The following is a 21177-nucleotide window of genomic DNA, read 5'->3' as shown; positions in this document are numbered from 1 at the left end:
TAACCAGGATTGTAGCCTCCGCGCGTTCAGCAAAATAGACAATTTTTTTGCAACGATAAAGAAAATCAAGATTTTGGAAAATAACGCCATTATCCAAGATAGAGCAATGGGGACTCTCAACGTGTAAGATATGTTGCGACCGTACCTCGATCAGTCAAGCTCAGTGAGAAGCTGCTTCTTTTCTTAAACCGTCGCACATAACACATAGGAAAAAAATGGCCGCAAGCTTTGGCGAAAAGCGCTCTCTAGCCGTCGCGCACGCGGCCACTACTGTTGTGGTGGAAAGGATTAACTACGATTCTTCGTCGCCAATGCAAATGTTCAATGGTTTTTAACAACAAGTGAAACAAGTAATGACACTTCGCAGAGAATGTGCCATTTTCGGTTAAATGAAAGTTTGTTTGATATTTGGTATTGCTGACCGGCTTTGCTTAAGGTGATTCCACGTGAAAAGAAGGAGTATTAAAAAATTCTTCAACCTCATCCAGTTAGTAATCATGTTATATATATTAGAAAAATGCAATAAAAAATAGGGTTCACCGTGCTCGCTTTTGCACAACATGGATGGCCTTTATAGCACCTTTGCAACCGACCAGGTAGTCATTACTTAACCATAGTTAGTTAGCAAAAACGGGCACTAAAAATTCTAAGAAAAGCACTTATTGGATTAATTTATTAGAGAAGTTAAACAAAATAGACCCTGAACTTACATTTTTAACCATGTTTGTTAAACAGGAGTTACGGTGTTCTTAGACGTGTTCATTTACAGCATTAAAATCAAAATATTTTTAAGCAGAATTTTCAACTTTTCTTCAAATCGAGATATATTGTAGATAACCTCGGTAATTTAAATTTATGCATTAAAAAGTGGGGGTCACCGTGCTCGTTTAAGAGAAAACGAGCATTTATTTCGCTGTCGAGCTTAGCTTGAGGAAATTCTCTTACGTTGTGTACGCGCATGCGCTAACGTGCGCTTAAAACGTGCTCAGTTTCTCAGTGTCCTGTATTTCAGTGGACCTTTCTCAAATAAGCTTCTTAACTGTCGTAACGTTATGCTAACTGTAGTGATCTCCTGGCGATAAATGAAATACCGTAAAATGTCGATGATAAGACGTTCCAACCCACCCATGAAAACCATCAATCTCTTTCTTTATCCTTGCAGCTGTCCACCTTTATTTCCCTGAACTTGATCGGTTCTGATCAGTTTCTTTCAATACAGTTAATCTCCAACCAGGCAATAGCCGAGGACAACTAGATAAGAAAAGAGTCATTGCTCAATTTCCTTGTATAGGGAACATAATAACGTGTGCATGAAAGCCAACACCATTTGTCAAAGTTTCCATGCTAACGACAACTTGAGCGGAGATTGGGCGAGGAAATTTTACAGAGGAAAAAACGCGATTTCTTTCCCATGTTTTTTTTTTTTTCGTTTTTTATTCAACTTCTAAAAGGAACAAAGCGCCACGTATTTAGCCCGTTTTATGCCTCTGGGGAATACTCCCGGATATTGGCTATATAGATATGTGCGGCCCCAAAGGGTATGGTTTTTAGCCATTTTGGTGATAAATAAGGGTCTGGTTTTTGTGCCATAGTCTTGAATTGAGTATGTTTTTTAGAAGAAGCCTATTTTTTTATCATTCTCGATAAGATCACCAACAAAAGCCCTTCACAATGCCTTTAACATCGGTCTGAACTAGGTAACTAATTCTGAGGCAGGTCTGAAACAGAGTATTGAATCAAGGGTTAAGTCTTAAATGGGGTAAGGGTTTTGAGAAGCGGGCCGCACACCCCAATCCGATTTCTCTGGGAGTTCCCCGCGGTTTATACCTCCGCTTAGTTTAGATAAAACCGAAACTTCTTCATTATTAAAAAAAAGCCAGCTGAGAATTCGTTACTCACAATAAAATATTTTGTGTTTAAGCCAGTATTCAATGTTAACATTTAAAATTACAAGCCATGCAAGGGAAAGACAAAAAGTGAAACACAGTAGTTTATTGTGACTTTTAAATGTCAAGTCATGCAAATTGGTTGGTTACACGGCATGTTTAGGGATCTATTTTTAGTAAGCTAATTCTACCATTACTGCGCTGGTGGCTACGGCGGCTAACAAACTGAACCAAGCTAAGAAAGGCCTACTATCAACATATTGCGACACCGTTCAATAAGTGACTGAGGTATAGTAGCTATGGATTTCCACTACATCCTAAATACACTTAGCCTGCGAAAACAGCCGTGTTTTTTATTCGAATATTGTTTTTAATTTCCGGCCCAGGCTGAATATTCTTATTCTTCTGACGATTTTAGGCTGAAATTATCCTTATGAATATTCTGAGATTATAGTCACATTGGAGCCAGACTGCAGGCCATAGAGCCTGATATCATAATTAGTAGAGGGGATTACGCTGATATGTAACACGTAACGTCTCGTCGAGATCTTTTTAGCATCGAACATACGTCTAGTGCTCTTTTAGTTGTGTTTTGGCTAGTTTTGCTGTTTAGAGTTAGAAAGAATTTTGTACGGTTTAGCTAAAAATATATAATTTTATTGTATTTTACAAATTTTTAACACACCAAATTATCTCAGTCGGGTTTGTTCTAAAGATTTCGGAAATTTCAGCCTCGTTGTTCTTATAAAATTAATTGTTGTAAAAAAAAAAAGAGAGTGCAGCTGCTTCAATTTCACTTCAATTAATTTCGGTCAAAATTCAGATAAAATGACAGACAATTTCATACGGGGAGCTTTGTTTTTGATAAGTTAAAGAAAGGAGATCAAATAAACTATTGGTCTTCGGCCATCGTAGCTTGATTAGAAATATAGCACTGACAGCGGTGATAAAAATTTTAAAAACATGTATTTTATGAACTTGACGTTTCGTATGCTAGTCAACATACATTTTCAAAAGTATAACCGTTAAAATTTTTTGGAAAGCTATTTATACTGTATCAATGGAGGTCTGGAACCTAGACAGAAAACATCTGCAGTAGTGGAAGTGGCAGTGGAAGTTCGTCGAAACCAGGAGCCATAATCGGGGACGGAGACCGTAAGCTCGCGCCATTTCATGTATTGGGGTTGTCCCCATGATATGGGACAATAATTCTATTTTTAGAACAAATTGCGCCATCATCTGCGGCACACGCGCGTACATGCTGCGAGGATTTTTGCGGATGTCGCGCGGGGGAAATGGCGTCCGAAATTCCCGAAACGTTTCATGTTTTTGCCCCACAACTCAACGCGTTTACGTCTGTTGGAATTTTGCTTAAGTATTTTCGTCGTAAGCTGCTCCAGTTTGAGTGAAGTGAGACAGTGTCGAATTTAGGTATGTTCCGCTGTAAGCTTATATATATCGCTGACCAAGTTGTGTTCCGACTGATGCTTCTTTTACATGAGGTGTACATTACTCCACTTTAAATTTCACATATGTTGAAGATTAACAGCTTTTCCATTACACAGCAAAAAACTAGCTGGATATATTTAGAGATAGCAGAGCTTCAGGACTTCATAGTTTACTAGCTCCTCTTGCCACACGCTTGCGAGGAATTTGTCAGTCTATCGCGACCGAAAAGTAAAACAAAATAATTGCTAGTTTGAGTTTCGCTTGAATTGTAAGCAACGCTTGATGTTTCATCAAGGCTTAATAACTTTACGTCTGTAGATACTGCTCAGTTTTATTCGTGTAAAAATCCAGCAAATTATCTGTTGTCGATGAATGAGAGCGCCCGCCGATGCGTGTTTTGTACAGTCAGTAAACATGACAAATTGTACTTCCGCCGTACTTTCGTGTGAAAGCGTTCATCGAACTCAAACAATAGCTCTATAGTTTTTAAATATGTTTAAGATTGATAAATGTTTGAGAACATATTAAAAGCTAAGCTGAAAATATGTGAATAAAGCAGAAACAATCAGCAAAGTTACGATGACGCTTTCTTTTCGATGACGCTTCCTTTTCTTCAGCGAATATGCCGGCTGTGAGCCAATTTTGCGTGAATCAGATGTCAGTGCGATAGGTAAAAGCCAGCCCCATTTGTTGACATTTTGCCGCAAAAATTATCACTAATCTGCCCAAGAAAAATTGCCCCTATCAGATATGTTTATTTAACTGGAGTTAAGAACATTTTGATCAGTCTTCCTTGTCATTTTTGCGTGAGTTTTAAAGATTTTAACTGAAGTGAAATTTTAAGAGAGCGAATGTGCCACTGCGGAAAAAGTTGAACTACCTCTAACTTGTAAGAGGGATTTGTTAGACCCGGGTGGGAGAAGGAAAGACGGTCTAGGATAATTGTATGCACATGCTCATTGTGAATGTTGTTTGTTTGCGAAGGGGGGAATTTAAAAAAAGGAGAAGCCGGAGATGAACAACTGGGGCAAGGAAGAGACCTAGACAAAATGCTGGGTTCAGGATTTGGACCGACCAGGCCGCATTTGGATGGGCTTGTCGGGGGGGAGGGGGGGGGAGATGGTGGGGAAGCGGTGGTTGGAGCTCTGACCACTGCTCCACCTCTTGTAAGAACGGAAGCTTATCGGGGATTTCGAAACGACGACCTTCCACAAAATGGACAGAATATAAGATATATTTCTCAGCATTGAATATGTTTCCCTGTTTTTTGCCAGGTGTTTTGGAGACAAAGCTAAAATGGTAGGCTTGATGTTCTTGCTTGTCATGTTTGTAACACCAAGTGTCCCTCAACAATGCAGCAAACCTATACGTTCCATAAAAGGAAAGTACTTGTCTGGCCACGTGATGTTAAACGGAAGCGCAGATGGTTTTAGCGACTGCTTGGTCAACTGTTCGCTTAACCCACGATGTAAAAGCGTCAACTTCCGGTTTAAAGAACTGCTCTGTGAACTGAACGAGGCCGATAGATTCACGCAGCCATGGGATTATGGGTCGAAAGATGGGCATGCGTACAGCGACTACCCTTTTAAGGTTATATCACTACGATTATATTAGGTTGTACCAGGTTATATCAGGGCCGTTGCCAGAAACAAATTATAACTGAGGCAACTTCCATGAAAAAATTATGACTGGGCAATGTCCATGGGTTAAATTCCCTTCCTAGGTATTTAGAGTGTATACGATGACTATAAACAAAAACAGGAAAAAATGACTGAGGCAAATGCCTCTGTTTGCCTGTTACTGTCTACGGCTCTGATGACTATCTTATACTTCACTAGCTCACTCCACTAGCTTAGGTTCTCGTAATAGAAATCTAATACTGTTATTTCAGCCGGGTATAGTCTATCAATAAAGGAGGAAACATAACGATTTATGGTAGAATATAACTGTAACCAGTTTAACACGTTCAATTTTGTGCGGTTTTACATCCGTTGAAAGGAGAACGACAGAAATTCCGTTGCGCGTTTCGGAGAGATATTTACGTTTATCCATCATGTGGGAGAAATGAGAAATTATGACTATGACTTAATTAGAATTAATTTTCTTTAATTATTTATGCATTTATGTACGTTTTTATTTGTTTATTTATTTATTTATTTTATTTATTTATTTATTTATTTATTTAGTTAGTTAGTTAGTTAGTTATGTAATTGCATCTACCTCCTGTTGGAAATCTCTCTATCGTCTAAACGAGGAGGTGCAGAGAATCTGTTTATGAGGTTTTCATTTCTTGTACTTGTCTTGCACGTTCTCTGTCTAACTTCTACTGCTTCTACTAAATTACTTGACCAACAAATGCACACGCACTTAAATAGCCTATCGGTAGCCATGTGTAGGCCACACGAGACGAATTGACCATGGAGGATTAAACATCCTTTTTAAAATACTAACCCAGGCGACTCTCAGAAGTATACTACAAAGTTCTTGAAACAACCAATAGAAACTTAAGTTTAGAGAACAAGAAACCTGAACAGGATCTTTGTGGGAGATTCAGAGCAAGGCCAGTAGACAAAGCCAAACATGACCATTGATGAGGTATTTTCCGGAGCTTAAGTGTTCTCGATAAAACAAGATAGACAACTTGAAGTCACAAGACTCACTGTGTGGGCGGTCGGGCCCTCGAATCAGAGACTAACGCCGGTGGTAACTACAAAATAATAAATAATCGGTGATCAAGAACCAAAATTGTATAAAGATTATTGAGCTTCATAATATATCTATATTTATGTATTTATTTAATCTTTATTTATCAAGTTTCAATGTAGTTTTAGCCCATTTTATATTATTGTACCTTTTTAGTTAATAACACTTTAATTTTGTATGATCGTATATTCATGTAACCTGTGCAATATTGTCAGAGATCGTACGATCGAAAACCTCAACGGCTCTGGATACGACCAGAACAAATGCCTGGTGGGACAACATGATAGATCCGAATATCCTTTCGTTGTAATCGTCTACGAATCCGAATACTCTAAAACTAATGAATCCGGAAACATTTTCGAATTCGGAAAAAAAACACTCTCCTCTGGTGTGAACGTAGCCTTACTGTGTGGAATATTTTTTACATTACAAACCAGACAATGGTGACAAGTAAAGGATTCTTTTTTCTTCCTTGATGTGAAGATAGTCATCAAGTCGTTGGCCTTAAATACTTCGCTCTGTCATGTTTCTTTCTTTGCTGCAATGGTGGTGGACAATATAAAGGATTTTACACGGGTTCTTTATATTAAACTGTACATACTTTTTAAAGTAATATATCAGCCTCTGTTCTATCCCCATAATGTTCGGCCGGAAGTCAATGCTATCCAACAGATGTGAGGGAAGTGGCACGAAAAGCCTGAACAAAAATGCATCGTGGGAACCCATGTAGTGTGATGTCGGTCCACAGAAGTCTCCGGTGTTGCAGAGACGCACGTTTTTGGAAGTTTCATGCCTGGTGAATGCGTACATTCTTTTCCTGTTCAAAATGCTTACGTTTAGTTGCTCAAACCCTTTATCCACATAACAGTCTGCGTTCATTATCATTACATTTCTACGTAGCAAGTTGTCCGAAGCGTACTGGAAGGCGTCTTTGTAGCGCATGCGCCGACCAAGAAAATGAAAATTTAGTTTTCTGTCCTCGCGCAAATTCTTGATGTCGTCAGGATCCGTGTGACTTTCACAGAAGATATGGATTTTTTCAACCTGGAAAAAATCAAGGAAATTTACCCTCCATAAGCCACGTGCAGATGGATTCCATATAAGCCTACATAACTCATTTACACGTAGACTCCCCGGACAAGAGGTCGCATTCTTATTCTAGGTTTTCGACGGGAACTAGCTTGCAACTGGGGATAATGCGGAGTAGTCTTTGCAAATGCAAATTACATAAAGAAGGATTCCACCAAAAGAACGAGCAACGATGCAAGTGGACGAAAACCTCGTACTGAGATTTCTGAACAACACCAAATGTCGAAACAAAGTTTGAAGTTCATGTGAAACACTTTACCTGTGTTTGCACAATTTCTCGGAACTTTGCAATTTATTTTCTCGAGTTCTCATGGGAAATTGTTTTTGGTGCTATTTCAGGCAACTATATATTATAGCGGAGTTCCGGCGGCTCGAAGATTCGCTAAGCGGAGCCCCAGAAAGAAAAGGAAACCCGTGAATTGATTTTGTCAGGGTTATCATGGCTAGCGGTATTGCTCGTGGGCGCGTAGGCACGACGACGGCGACGGAGTCGCGCAAGATGGCGGGCATACTCCAGCTAATAGGCTGACAGAGACATGCAGCGTTGGTTTACAGCGTCCTCCTTTGAAATTGGACATCCCTGTTGTGGTTAAATGATACCTGTCAAATCAAGGTATCCGCTGACCAGTAACACGTAAAAATATGGCGGGCTCAAGTTTAGAGCTCATCGAGGACGCGTGTTTTTGAAGTTGACCGCTGACCGAGTGCTGATTTTTGATTGGATCGTAGGCTATTCGGAAGCCAGTAACTCTAACCCAGGGTTAAAGGTTAACCAAAGTATAATTGCTTAATATACAAATGCTTTTCACTTCTTCTGTTTGAGCTCGACTGTATTTTGAGATTATTCAAACTCAGAACAGAATGCCAAGCAATATACAGAAAACTTCACCGCAAATTTACAAACTCAATTCAAAATTCTCGCTTATCCTAAAAAATGTAAAAAGAACTGTAATATACGTAACATTATTCTGATACCAGATTTTTGTCCACAAGGCTGCAGCTGTTTGAGAGAAGTCCAAAAAACAGAATACATTGACCCATGGCGAGTTTAAACCTTGAATTCTCTCACTCGATTCAGCATCGAACATGCTGACACCTGGCTGACACCATTATCTAGACAAAGACAGTGCTCTGTGTGAGCTGTTACGAGAAAGGAAAAACAAGTCAAGATGAATTCGAAAACTGGAGAGTCCACAAAGTTCTTAGACAGCTTTGGGATGTTGTTGGCGATCAAAACTACGTTTAGAAACTGAGGGACTTGTGACTGTCTATTTCTTAAGTTAAAATGTCAAATAGTTGAAGATCGACATAAACTTACGCGTGGACTAATCAGGTTTCTTCTGAGGCAATAGATGTACTTCTTTTGTCTCGAGACATATTCGCCATTTTCTGGTTCGTTTATGATATTCAACACTGGAATCTGCGCAATGAGGTGAAGTCGAGCTCCGGCCGGAAGCTTTTCGGAAATATTTTGTGCGGTAGTTCTGTTTGATAAAGAATGACTGTCTAACCTCTCTGAGATGGAGCATCAAATAAGGAAAAAAAAATTTAAAAAAAAAGTATTATTACAATTGGCGTTGAGAGACAGTTTTACTTAAAATTATAAGAACTCGTACATTAAATCACGAATAAATACTTGAACAAAACATGAAAAATCCTAAAACCTCTAATTAAATGCAGAAAAGGTTGTGTTACGACCGCTCTAAGGATGGTGAACATAACTGACAGAAAGGGATACCGTTATCAAGGCCCTTCCCTCTCCAATGAGTTCCTCCCGCATTCTTGAGAACTTTGCCTTTTTTAAACACGTACTCCACCCTGTTAAGCCTCCATCCCATATTCAAGGCAACAATGAAGCCAACTCAAATTATTAGAAAGAATGATTTTGAGGTATGAATACGTTGTTTGAGCTGTCTTCTCACAACATTTCCGTTGTTTTATTGGAGGTAGCTAGCGTGGCCGCATGGTTAGGGTGTCAGAGGCCTCACTACAAGATATGTTTTCTCTAGTCCCGAGTACTACTACATATCATAATTGGTCAAAATTTCAACTGTCATCTAAGAAATAAATTTTTCAGGTCTGTAAAATTCACTGATAAATGAAATATTTAATTGATGAGCTTAGAAATCGCCGAAAATCCCAGTGATATCTGAGATTCCAGGACCTCTATCGAGATAATCTTCTAGCCAGTCAATTAAAATTCCATAAAACGTGAGATATACTTTTCCTCTTACCGTCAAGTTTTCTGTTTGGCATCAACGCAAATCCAGCCAAAAGAAGGAGAATTGTTGCCGCGATTGTTAGAGGCTAGGCCGACTTCGGAATGACCCGCACTAAAGAGAATATAGAAAACGACATGAGATTTCAAATAAATAAGCACCTTAACTTAAGGCGAAAGAACTTTCCGTTTTTACGGCAAACTCAGAGGTCACTGGCCAAATTTATAATTTTACTGGGGGACGAAAAGAAGCGAGAGGACTGGGGGGAGTAGTAGACGAGGAGTAGCTAATTAGTCAACTCAGTTTAGTGGTTCGCTTGCACCAGACACTCTCCGACGGCCGAGATTTGCATTTTAAGTTTTTCATTTCCTTTGTATAAATACGCCAGACGATACGTCAGATATGCTTAAAGTTATGCCTAAAATAGGACGGTTGAGTAAAGCCCTGGTCAATGCAAACGGCGCACGATAGTCAATGATAGTTGATTCTCTCCTAACTATCATAAACTATCACCAAATATAATTCACATGGTCAAAGGGCCAAAGAAGTTCGTGATAGTTGACGATAGTTCACGTTTTTGAGTCCATTGCGTGAGGCATTAGCCTACTTGTCAAAGTATCGGAGATGCTATTTTTGTGGCTTGAGTGGCGAAGACTTGATCAAATTCTCCCGTTTTAACCGTAAAAACATTCCTACACTCACAACAATCATTCGATCGGCTCAAAAACGCTAGTAAACCTAGAAAAGGGATTTGTCCATCTACAGTATATGTTTCCTCTCCAAATGTGAAATCAGAACAGAAATATAAAGAAAAACGTAAGATTTACGGCTTTGCTCAGTTTCTTTGTAAATTTGCGCTAATTACCCATGATGCAACTAAGAGCGTGAACCCGTCTATCCGAATGAAATTTCAACAGCTCTTAGATTGACTTAGGCCCGGTTCAGACGCCGTACTTCCTTGAGCCGAATCGAATTCATTGAATTAAGTTCATGTGAAGTACGGAGTCTGAATCAATTCGAAACGACTGATGAAATTCGGATCGGTTCAGCCGTTCTTCACGCCTGGCTCAGCCGGGAATAACGGCAGTGGACCGGCTTTGATTCAGGTCCGGTTCAGACGCCGTACTTCACTTGAGCCGAATCGAATTCAATGAATTAAGTTCATGTGAAGTACGGCGTCTGAATCAACTCGAAACGGCTGATTGAATTTGGATCGGCTCAGCCGTTCTTCACGCCTGGCTCAGCCGGGAATAACGGTTGTGGACCGGCTTTGATTCAGACGCCGATCTTCACATGAGCCGAACCAAATGCATAAATTAATTTAATGTATTTTTTATGCATTTTGAAGACCTGAGTATGCGCAAAAGTATAAATTGTGTGCAGCGCATTAAAATGGTGGGTTTTGCCCGTCAGAGAAGAAGCCGATATATACAGTTTGTCTTTTCCTTTTTTCGTGTACAGACTAGCTGCTACCCTGGTAAACAGCATCAAAATTAAATGTGCATTCATCATAGTTTTCGTCCTTGTGCTTGATATACGTGTGAACGTTGCATTTGTGAATTAACCTGAATATTGCAGTTGGGCTTTTTGCCCAAATTGTGTATTTCATGTAATACAAAAAGGTTGAAAGTTGAAATTGTATGTTGAAATAAAGTTAATGTGAAGTACGACATCTGAACCAATTCATCAGTTGTCTTCTTGCAGTTACATGTAAACAGATTGATGCAGTTTGCCTCATTCTGCTCTTTTTTGTCGACTTTTCTTACATTTTTCACAGGACGGCTTTGGACCATGCTTGGTTGTAGTTCACTATGTTTATGGGAGTTCAGCACGTGTCTGCGCTGATGCACTGTTATACCCTGTTGAATTTAGTTCGGCTGGAATTGAGATCGGCGTCTGAATCAATTTAGCCGGTCTAAATTTATTTGGGTCGGTCTAAATTCGAATTCGATTCGGCTCATGTGAAGTACGGGGTCTGAACCGGGCCTTAGACTTGAACTGAACAGAAAAACATGGAACTCGAACCTTCAGCGGTAAAAACACATTTCTTGGGTAGAGTTAGATTACAGCTTTCAAGACGACTTTAGCTTTCCACTCCAGCTTTTTCTGTCAAAAGAAAGTTCCACCGCTCAAACAAATTCACTAAACCTCAACCGATCCTCCAGAAACCTTAAATTCGTAGCCTAAATTACAGCACTTTGATCTGTGACTAACACCGAAAATGATCTGAACAAAGGCAAAAGAAACAATATTACCTTCTTTGGCAATAACAGCATTTTTTTTGAGAAAGAATTCTGTAAAGACCTAAACTTTTCCTCTTGATGTTTTTCTCAACTTGTGTCGCACACAGCCTAAGAATATTAATTTTTTCATGTCGTTTCTTAGCAAAAAACAATCGCCAGGTAATTTGACCAAACTCAACAAACATTCAAATATCAGTTTCCACCTAGGGATATTAAAAAATGCAGCAATATTAAATCTTGCCCCAGCTAAAACCTGATTTTTCAATTATCAGTCTATACTCGGCCCGTCCACTTCCTTATGAATAGTTACTAAATGAGAACGTCGATCGAACGTTAGAAGTTTAAGCATTTTTAAAAAATGTGGTCAATGGGCTTTCTGCTCTACATATCAAAGCAATTAACGCCTTGAGGTCGCAATCTTGCCATCTCCAGACAGTTATTATGCAGTAGGCTGGGGTCAATGTCTTATAATGTATTATTATGTTGCTTTTCACGAAGTTGACTGCCTGTCTAATGGATCAAAACAGTTTTCAACCAGGTCCATCTGGCTCTTTTAACAGTTATCTCGACGAAAATGAGCGGCGCTATTATTTAAAGTTTTATGATTCGTACCTCATTAATTTCGAGAACAGATGGCCTCAGCGAGACAGGTTTCTTTTGATCGCAAGTATTGAAAGAGAACAATGTTCTTCGATCGCAAATATAGAAGCCAGCGCAAGTGGCATCCCCCCCAACGACAAAGAAAAGAAAGAACAAAAGAAGGCGAAGTAACCATTCTTGCTTAATTTGCGCCCGAGATCATTCTTGTCTCATGTGAAGAACGCTTTTAGATAGGTTTGTGACTAACGTATAAGTCGGTCAGTAAACTTTTTGATTAACACATGTTGGCTTGATGCAACCACTGCCAAAACGTGGAACTTGCGAAATTTTTGCCAATATTTTTCTCGCCCAAAATTAGAAAATATTCGAATTCACTCTAGTGCTAGGGTACGAGACAAAAACAGTTAAATAATAGGGACTCGGGTGGCGTATTTCCTATAACCTCACTAGTGAAGATATCGATGATTTCACTGATATCAAGTTTGTCTCTTAAATTGTACTTAAATTCGTTGGTGTATGATCGAAAATCTTCGGGTCTTACTCGAAAGTCTTCGGTAATCTTCGGAAATCTTCGGAAATTTTCGGAAAGTGTTCGGCAACGTTCCTGTGACCTTCGGACAAGGTTTGGAGAATTTTCGGAAATCTTCGGAAAGATTATACCTTAGTTCGAAGAATAGCTTCTCACCACTGTGTCCTATCCTCTATATATAAAGCCAGAGAGATAGAGATTTGTCAAACTATTTACACTCTTAGACAAAATCAGTTTTTAAACCTGGTAAATCTGACTCTTTTTAGTGTATTTTCCAGTAAAACACTCGTGTCTATATGATAAGGCCCGGTTCAAACGTCGAACTTTTCATGAGCCGAACCTAATAGCTCCAATTAAGTACATGACGAGATCGACGTTTGAATCAATTAAGTTCGACTCATGTTATTTGGGTCGACCCGAGAATAAAGTTCGACATGGCCAGTCGGTCAGTTCGACCACGGGGCGACTCCGATTCAAACGTCGAACTTTTCATGTACCGAACCTAATGCATACATTACAAATACATTAAATAAATTAATTTTTACCCAGAGTTCTGCATGTTTCCCATTTTGTCATGCGTACACAGCTTGTTTTGATCTTTTGAAACAAAATGGCGGGAAGAGCGGGAAGATATGTGTTCCTCTTGCTTCGAGAGCACAAAAAATACTCGCTTGATGTGCATAAACCACTTCTGTTTGCGGTGTTCCGTATTTGAAAGCGATAAGAGTGTAGCGGGTTGGAAAGCAGGCAGACCGGTGGCGTACTGCGAGTCATGTTTTTGAGAGAAAATGACAAAATAAATGAATCTTGAAGAAACCGACGACAGGAACGAATTGAACTGGACGAGACTCGTCACAGTTGAACTGTGATGTTTCTTCGGGAATAAGCAATAATAGAAGGCAAACCAAATTTAAAAATCGTCTTCGGTTGTCAAAGGCTAACTGCATCTGGAGTCGCCTTCTTCGACTTGTGCTACCCTCCTTAATCGCACTTGCAAGAAAAGCAAGCTCTTCATTTCCACAATTCGTCTTTCCCACACTGTTTGTGCCATTTTGGTCAGCAATAACCGCCGTTTGCATTAGTGTCCCTTTTATTTTTGCAATTAAGTTCGACTAAATAAGGTTCGACGTTTGAATCAACTGCCGAACTTAATTATTTGGGTCGACCCAAATTGGTATTAGGTTCGGCACATGTAAAGTTCGACGTTTGAACCGGGCCTAAGTCAAATTATTAGTCAATCGAGATTAAGTACGAACATGACAGCAGGCTTTTAGTTACAGTACGCTATGGATCGTGCTTTGATTGACTAGTGTGGACGGTAGGCTTAACCATAGAAATCAAGCTGCGTTTTCAATGTTTTACAGAAACGACGACGGCGACGCCGAAAAATAAGCCAAGTAAAAAATGAATTCATATTTTACCAGGGAAATTCACAATTGTCTAGATCTTTTCAGTACTCCCAATGGCTCTAAAAACGTGCTCAGGCTAAAAATGCATTAATGTCAGCGTTCAATTCCAAATAGTTATACGAAGACTTAGCCATCATTGTTCGCGTCCCTCAGACTACACCGAGAATTTGGTTATTTCACATTGTTAATTTTCAGAAGACGGCTAATTAAATGTAGAAAGATTTATAACGCACGCTGTGTACAGGTCTTAAACCTTTTGTTGGGAGACGTTTTCGTTGCCGTAGCCGTCCTGGTCTGCTTAAGCTCTCTAATAAGCGTTGTTAAAAGTCGACTCTGACTGCCCATCAACCCAAAATGCTCGACAGAATTTATGGTGTGCACATAAGGTGCGTTTTCACAACGACTGTTTTACACCCGTTGAATTTAGGAGAACGACAGAAATACTGTTGAGGGTCGTGGAGTGAAATTTAAGTTCATCATATCCATCATGCGAGAGAAATGATCGAAAACAAACCGGCACAAACGTTTAAACGATTTAACATGCTAAAAACACCCACAAGAAAAATAAATGGCTTGTTCTGAAAACTCCCATACTACAAAACTACGAAGTCTTTTTTTGCCGTTTACGCACAAGTGGACGAATCGGAATAAAAACTCCCCGGTTTGGTCATGTTTCCGGGTATTTTAAATCCGGACTTTAAAGTGGAAAGTTTGAATTTGAAAACTTTGGAATCCGGAGAGTTTTGTTTTGTAAACGATTTTCTCTTGAATCCGGATATTTTCCTCGATCCTGCATGCGAACTTTTGAGTTTGCGGTAGAACCAAAATGGCGTATCGAGTAATGTAGTCAGGCCATGTAGTCACAATCATAAGGGACTTTCAGAAAACCACGACGGCAACGGCAACGGGAACGTCGCTAAACAAAAGGTTTATGAGCAGAACAGTGGCTGTACACGTACATAATAATTCTTGGTACGTATAGATTTCTTTGCCGTCCTCTGCAAAACCACAACGTGAAATGACCAAAATCTGCGTTGTATGCAGAACGTGAACCACAAAGGATGATTTTTAAAATTTCTATTTCAAATTTTACGCTGTGTTCCATATTCAGTTTGGAGATACTATAAATCGTTTTCACGTGACGTCATCAATTCCAAAATCCAAAACTAAAGAGCCACAAAAGTTTTTCCTCGTCAGGCATAAGTTGATCTAAATTTATATTCGTTTACAACTTTTCAACTCAATAGCTTGCTTGGTTTGGAAACCAGCCCAGTTTGAAGTTCAGAGTTATGGCGGTGCGTGACATGCTGCTCCGATTGCGTTTGTGGAAAAAAATCTACACTTATCTAGTGATTTTTAGCCGTTTTAAGAGTTAAAGTGTTAGGAAAAGGGCTTGTGTAAATGTTTGTTGATTTAGTCCAGGTAATCAGTTGCCTAGATAGCCAAAGTAATTTCCAGATGTTTGCACTATTTTCCGGCCGCCATGTTGGTGGAACACAAAGCTCCACCAACATGGCGGCTCCATACTGGGCTCTGTGAATTTGCGCAAACCATTTTGACGAATATCTGAAGTTTGGAAAAACGCAGAGACCCGAAACTTGGAGAAGTGTCTTCTTTAAATATCTCTTGTAACATTAAAATTTCTTGACTTTATCCGCTGACTAGTTTTCGATTAATTTCTTCGTTGCGTGACAGTGAAAACAAACTAAATGACTTTAGATTATTGGGAGATTCGTAGGTAAAATATAACTGTAAGCAAGTTCCACCCATGTAGAGTACATTATTACTTGGTGTTATTCTACGCTTTCAATTCCTGCACTGGGCACCGTACGTGTCCAAGACATTGAAATGACCATTGAAATGTAAAGAAGAAATCCATTGATCTTATTCAGGCTAAACTGAAGCATTGCATCTCACTAACATTCTGAGAAAGTTCTGCCATAGATTTTCGATAAACTATTTTTCTCTAAAGCCAAAGAAACGTTTTATAATAAGCTAAGTCTCAGGGCGTTTTTGCACAAAAAAAAAAAAAAAAAAAGACGAATTGTTTAGCTAGTTCTTCTCACAATGGCCTCCATTTGGCGCGAAGATGTGCTCGAATATTTTGTCCTTGTACATTGTACGTTCTTCAAAGCTCACAGTTTCCTCGAGCTCTCGGAAAACTTTTGGCTTCTCAGAAAAGTTAATTTCTGCGGACAAATATCCGAGAATATTTTCGCGCTAAATGGAGGTTATAGATCGTTTTCACTGTCACGCAATAAAAGAATAAATCGAAAACCATCCAGTGGAAAAAGCTATGAAATTATGATGTTATAGAAGATAACTAAATAAGCCACTTCTCCAAGTTTTAGGCCTGTGTGTTTCCCCAAACTTCAGATATTCGTCGAAATGTTTCGCTGATATTTACAGAGCCCAGTATGAAAACGCCATGTTGGTGTACCTCCGTGGTACACCAATATGGCGGCCGGAAAATAGTGTAAACATCTGGAACTTACTTTGGCTATCTAGGCGACTGATTATCAGTACTGATCAAACAAGCATTTACATAAGCACTTTTCCTAATGCTTTAACTTCTAAAAAGCTCAAAATCATGGGATAAGTATATATTTTTCGACAAACTCGATCATAGCCTTGTGTCACGCACCTCCATAACCCTGAAATTCAAAATGCTCTGGATTCCAAACGAAGAATGCTATTGAGCTGTAAAATTGTAAACAGATGTAAATATACCGCCTCTTGTGCCTGATGAGGACAAAAACTTTGGTGGCTCTTTCGTTTTGGATTTTAGAAAGTGATGACGTCACGTGAAAACGATCTATTGTTTATATAATGACTGGAATATTCAAGGATTTACACTATTTATGATGTTTGAAAATTATTTTAAATTGCACTCGTATGAAGGCTCCTGCAATTTTGAGAGAATTTTCAAATATCACTCGTAGTGTAAATCCTTATTTGCACTCGCATTCATTCGATTACTTGTACTAATGCTGACATTCTCTGTCTATTCAAAACAGGAGACGTTTAAAGAGTTTTACATGACGCCATTATGGCTCAAGACTCATGCGTCTTACATCGATAACTTGAGTGTTATAGTCGCTGACCAAATAACGTTCAACGCAGGATCAACAGACCACGCTCTCCTTTTAAGAATTCCCGTAGTGGAAGCTGGTCTTTTGGAAGATGGAACTCCGCTGAACGTTGAGATAACAGTAGCTAATGACGTCAGTATCGGCCAAAGAAATGATAGCGATCCTCGTTATGGTGTGTCGGACGGAACCAATTTCATCGGATTTCACACAGTAGACCAAGGTAATTATGGCGGCAAACACTTTTTGTACCCCTGTTATGGACTGCAAGCCACGTCCGGGAAGGCTTTGACTGGCAGAGAGGTTTTTGACAAGACATCCGCTACTCAAGTTGCGAAATTCTACCCCGATCAATTTGTCTTCACCTTTAAACTGGACAAGTCTTGGGGCTCGTGTTTCACAGCGCATGGTGGAGGCTTCATCAAGACGGTAAACTATACGAAACAACTTTTTCTCAGCCAAGGTATTTTTCTGGAGGTTTATAAACAGCACAAAAAAGAGAAAGTTGGTATCAAGTATATCGAGGTCACCGTAAGGAAAACTGGTAGTTACTAAGCCATGTTGTTAAGAGTCATATTTGTGTATTAAGATTATGTCAGCGTTTTTTTTCTCTCATTATGAGCTGTGATACTTATTTAAGTTAACGATGACAGGTCTGCAAGTGATTGTGAATAATCATGTCAGTTAAGTATACAACTGAAACAGCTGAGAAAATAAAACCTGAAAAAATAATTTTTCGTCTGTACGGTATTTGAACCATCAAAGCACCGGGAGCTAGTCACGTTAGGAGTTCGTATAATATACCCCTAGATGGTCATGGGTTCGAATCCCGTCCAGGCCTGGATCTTTTCAGGCCTAATTTTCACAGCTGCTTTAGATGTAAACATAATAGCAATCATCATTCATGTTTGGGGGCCGCGTCTTAACGACATCAGGTCCGTTAGCTGAAACTGCTTTAAACATTTGATGTCATATAATATTACGAATTTTGATGAAACTTTAACTGGTTGGAAATAAAGTAAAAACCTCAATACCTGTTTCATACGGTTTGGAGCACCACGGGCGAATTATTGGGGACTTTAAGATACCCTACGGCGAGGGGAGTGTCTAATCAGAGCGGGTCGCGGATCGCGGGTCGCGGGTAAATTGATGCGGGTCGTGAGTGAATTGGCGCGGGTCGTGGGTGAATTAGAGAGACAGGGTCTCATGCAGTAGTAAGGTGTCCTGAGTTAAGCTAATTGTCGTAGTAAAATTCGCTTTGTGTGCATTAATTAGTATTTTATGTCCAAGCAAATGGTGGTCAGTCTTATCTTTAACTCGGCCCTCCTACGCTTTTATCATATTGAAAACCTAGAAATTAATGTTTTGAGTAAGACATCACTTTGCTGGTTCAATTCGTATTTGAAAATGTGAAAGCAAGCCGGATCCGCCAACCGGATTTTCTCGATATTTCCTGTGTAATGTGAAAAGTATAACAAATTCTTGGTACGTGATTGGTTATCAGTTGCCCCGTTCAAGTACTAATAGGACAATTTACGGGTCACGCTTGTAACTCAACCCCTGGTGTAAACATAGGCACGCAAGGCGTGCAAGAGTTACTTTTTTGTGAACTATAAGTCTCGGAGATAGCAGCTTTCATGGAACTGTTTACAGTAATGATTTGGTTGATTTGACAAGTTTTTTGGTTGCGATGTACAGCAAGAAAGAAACTGGGAGTTTATGATGTACATTCAATGTTACATCGGTAATGGTAAGATAACTAAATAGTAAGCCTTAAAATGTTTGACTGAACAAACTACAGTAATCTGACACGTCTCCAGATTAATGTAGATACCATCTTATTTTTTAACAGGCAATTTTATTCGTTCTTTGATACAACCCACACTGTGATTGGTCTGACACTCGCACATGCATAGCTCCCTCACTCACCGATCACGTAGCCCTTCCCCCCCGGCGGGGGGACTCCCTTATATGGGCTATATAGGTCTGTGCGGCCCCGAAGGGTATGGTTTTTCAGCCGTTTTGGTCATAAATAGGGTATCGATTTTAGCTGATTTTGGCCATTTTGGTCATAAATAGGGTATGGTTTTTGTACTCTAGCCTTGATATGAGTATGCTTTAAGAAGAAGCCACTTTTTCATCATTATCGAAAAGAAAATCAACGAAAGCCCTTCACAAATTTATATGTTTACGGTAATTTAACATTGGTTTGAACTAGGGAGCTAATTATAACGCAGGTCTGAAACAGGGTTTTGATTTGAGGGTCAGGTCGTAAATAGGGTTTCGAATTTTTGGTCAGGTCATAAATAGGGTAAGGAATATCGCAGATTTTGGTCATAAATAGGGTAAGGGTTTTGGGAAGCGGGCCACACACCCCCGACCAATTTTTCTGGGAGTACCCCCTCGGGGGCCCTTCCAGCCCCCAAGAGGAATTTTTGCTCAAAAATACGCAAGTAAGAGAACTTTTCGCATTTTATACGAGTCGTAAGTTTACCCTTTTTACACAACACTACTTCACCGAAAATTGAAAGAAAGAGAAAAAAACCGCTCTGGCACGTTGAAGGTCTGATTTAATTAAATTGCACTTTAACTTGGTGCCACACAGTCTTCAAAGAACATTTGAACAGTTTTCATACTTTTTACCTTTAAAAAATATCGGACTGAAAAGAATGTCATAAAATGCCCATCAAATAAAAATATTAAAGTGCTACTGCAGAGACTTAAAAACCGTCCAGAAATGAAAGCTTCTTTTTTGTTTAATATCCTGGGAACAATAACCGATAACTTGTAAGCTCTAATTGAATTTACTCCCATATGAAAAACAAAAATGTCGAGTTACCATTTGTAACTAAAAATAGCAAACATCTCGTGGGAACAAGTGGTGACGATTCGTCAGCTCTAATTGAATTTACCACCTTGTGAAAAACAAGAGTGTCAAATTACCCATTGTAACTAAAAAATAAAAATATCTCGTTATATTTGCATGCAATAAGAACAAAGCAATCGTTACCTGCACTTACTATTGTCAACGTTAGAAATGCTTCGAATCTAAATAGTCTCGTCTCCTCTAAAACATGTCCTAAGAACTAGAACCGACGATTCGTGACCTCTAATTGAATTAACTCCTTGCCAGGAGCCATAATCGGGGACGGAGACCGTAAGCGCGCGCCATTTCAAGTATTGGGGTTGTCCCCATGATATGGGACAATAATTCTATTTTTAGAACAAATTGCGCCATCGCCTAAGGCACACGCGCGTACATGCTGCGAGGATTTTTGCGGATGTCGCCCGGGGGAAATGGCGTCCGAAATTCCCGAAATTTTTCATGTTTTTGGCCCACAACTCAATGCGTTTACGTCTGTTGGAATTTTTCTTAAGTATTTTCGTCGTAAGCTGCTCCAGTTTGAGTGAAGTAAGACAGTGTCGAATTTAGGTATGTTCCGCTTCAAGCTTATATATATCGCTGACCAAGTTGTGTTCCGACGGATGCTTCTTTTACATGAGCTGTACATTACTCCACTTAAAATTTCACATGTGTTGAAGATTAACAGCTTTTCCATTACACAGCAACAAACCAGCTGGATATATTTAGATATAGCAGAGCTTTAGGACTTCATAGTTTCCTAGCTCCTCTTGCCACACGCTTGCGAGCAATTTGCCAGTCTATCGCGACTGAAAAGTAAAACAAAATAATTGCTAGTTTGGTCAGTTTGAGTTTCGCCTGAATTGTAAGCAACGCTTGCTGTTTCATCAAGGCCCAATAACTTTATGTCCGTAGATACTGCTCAGTTTTATTCGTGTAAAAATCCAGTAAATTCTCTGTTGTCGATGAATGAGAGCGCCCGCCGATGCTTGTTTTGTACAGTCAGTAACCATGACAAATTGTACTTGCGCTGCACTTTCGTGTGAAAACGTACATCGAACTCAAACAATAACTCTATAGTTTTTAAATATGTTTAAG

The 21177-nt window shown here is 39.4% G+C and overlaps 1 protein-coding gene and 1 pseudogene across 2 annotated transcripts; one reads left to right on the top strand and one right to left on the bottom strand.

The window, feature by feature from the left end:
• Positions 1 to 1703: 1703 nt before the first annotated feature.
• On the top strand, positions 1704 to 19985 carry LOC145499700 (uncharacterized). 2 transcript variants are annotated; one of them, XM_081479227.1, is made up of 3 exons: positions 1704 to 2174; positions 4610 to 4925; positions 17145 to 19985. In XM_081479227.1, exons 2-3 carry the CDS (start codon positions 4632 to 4634, stop codon positions 17769 to 17771), a joined length of 921 nt encoding a protein of 306 aa, XP_081335353.1. In that variant the 5' UTR covers positions 1704 to 2174; positions 4610 to 4631; the 3' UTR covers positions 17772 to 19985. The 2 variants fall into 2 exon arrangements, with proteins under 2 accessions (XP_081335353.1, XP_081335352.1); XM_081479226.1 differs by lacking the exon at positions 1704 to 2174 and having other exon boundaries at positions 3979 to 4925.
• On the bottom strand, positions 5457 to 8965 carry LOC145500143 (uncharacterized; annotated as a pseudogene).
• Positions 19986 to 21177: the final 1192 nt, after the last annotated feature.

This window comes from Orbicella franksi, chromosome 10 (assembly GCF_964199315.1).
Source record: "Orbicella franksi chromosome 10, jaOrbFran1.1, whole genome shotgun sequence".
Lineage (NCBI taxonomy): Eukaryota > Metazoa > Cnidaria > Anthozoa > Scleractinia > Merulinidae > Orbicella > Orbicella franksi.
The sequence above is the reverse complement of the archived record's forward strand: the minus strand, read 5'-3'. Positions and strand labels throughout refer to the sequence as shown.

Excerpts from the sequence above, each read along its gene's own strand:
- LOC145499700 (XM_081479227.1), top strand. The coding sequence starts at position 4,632 with ATGGTAGGCTTGATGTTCTTGCTTGTCATGTTTGTAACACCAAGTGTC. Across the intron at positions 4,926-17,144 it reads ACAGCGACTACCCTTTTAAG|GAGACGTTTAAAGAGTTTTA; the intron begins GTTATATCACTA and ends TATTCAAAACAG.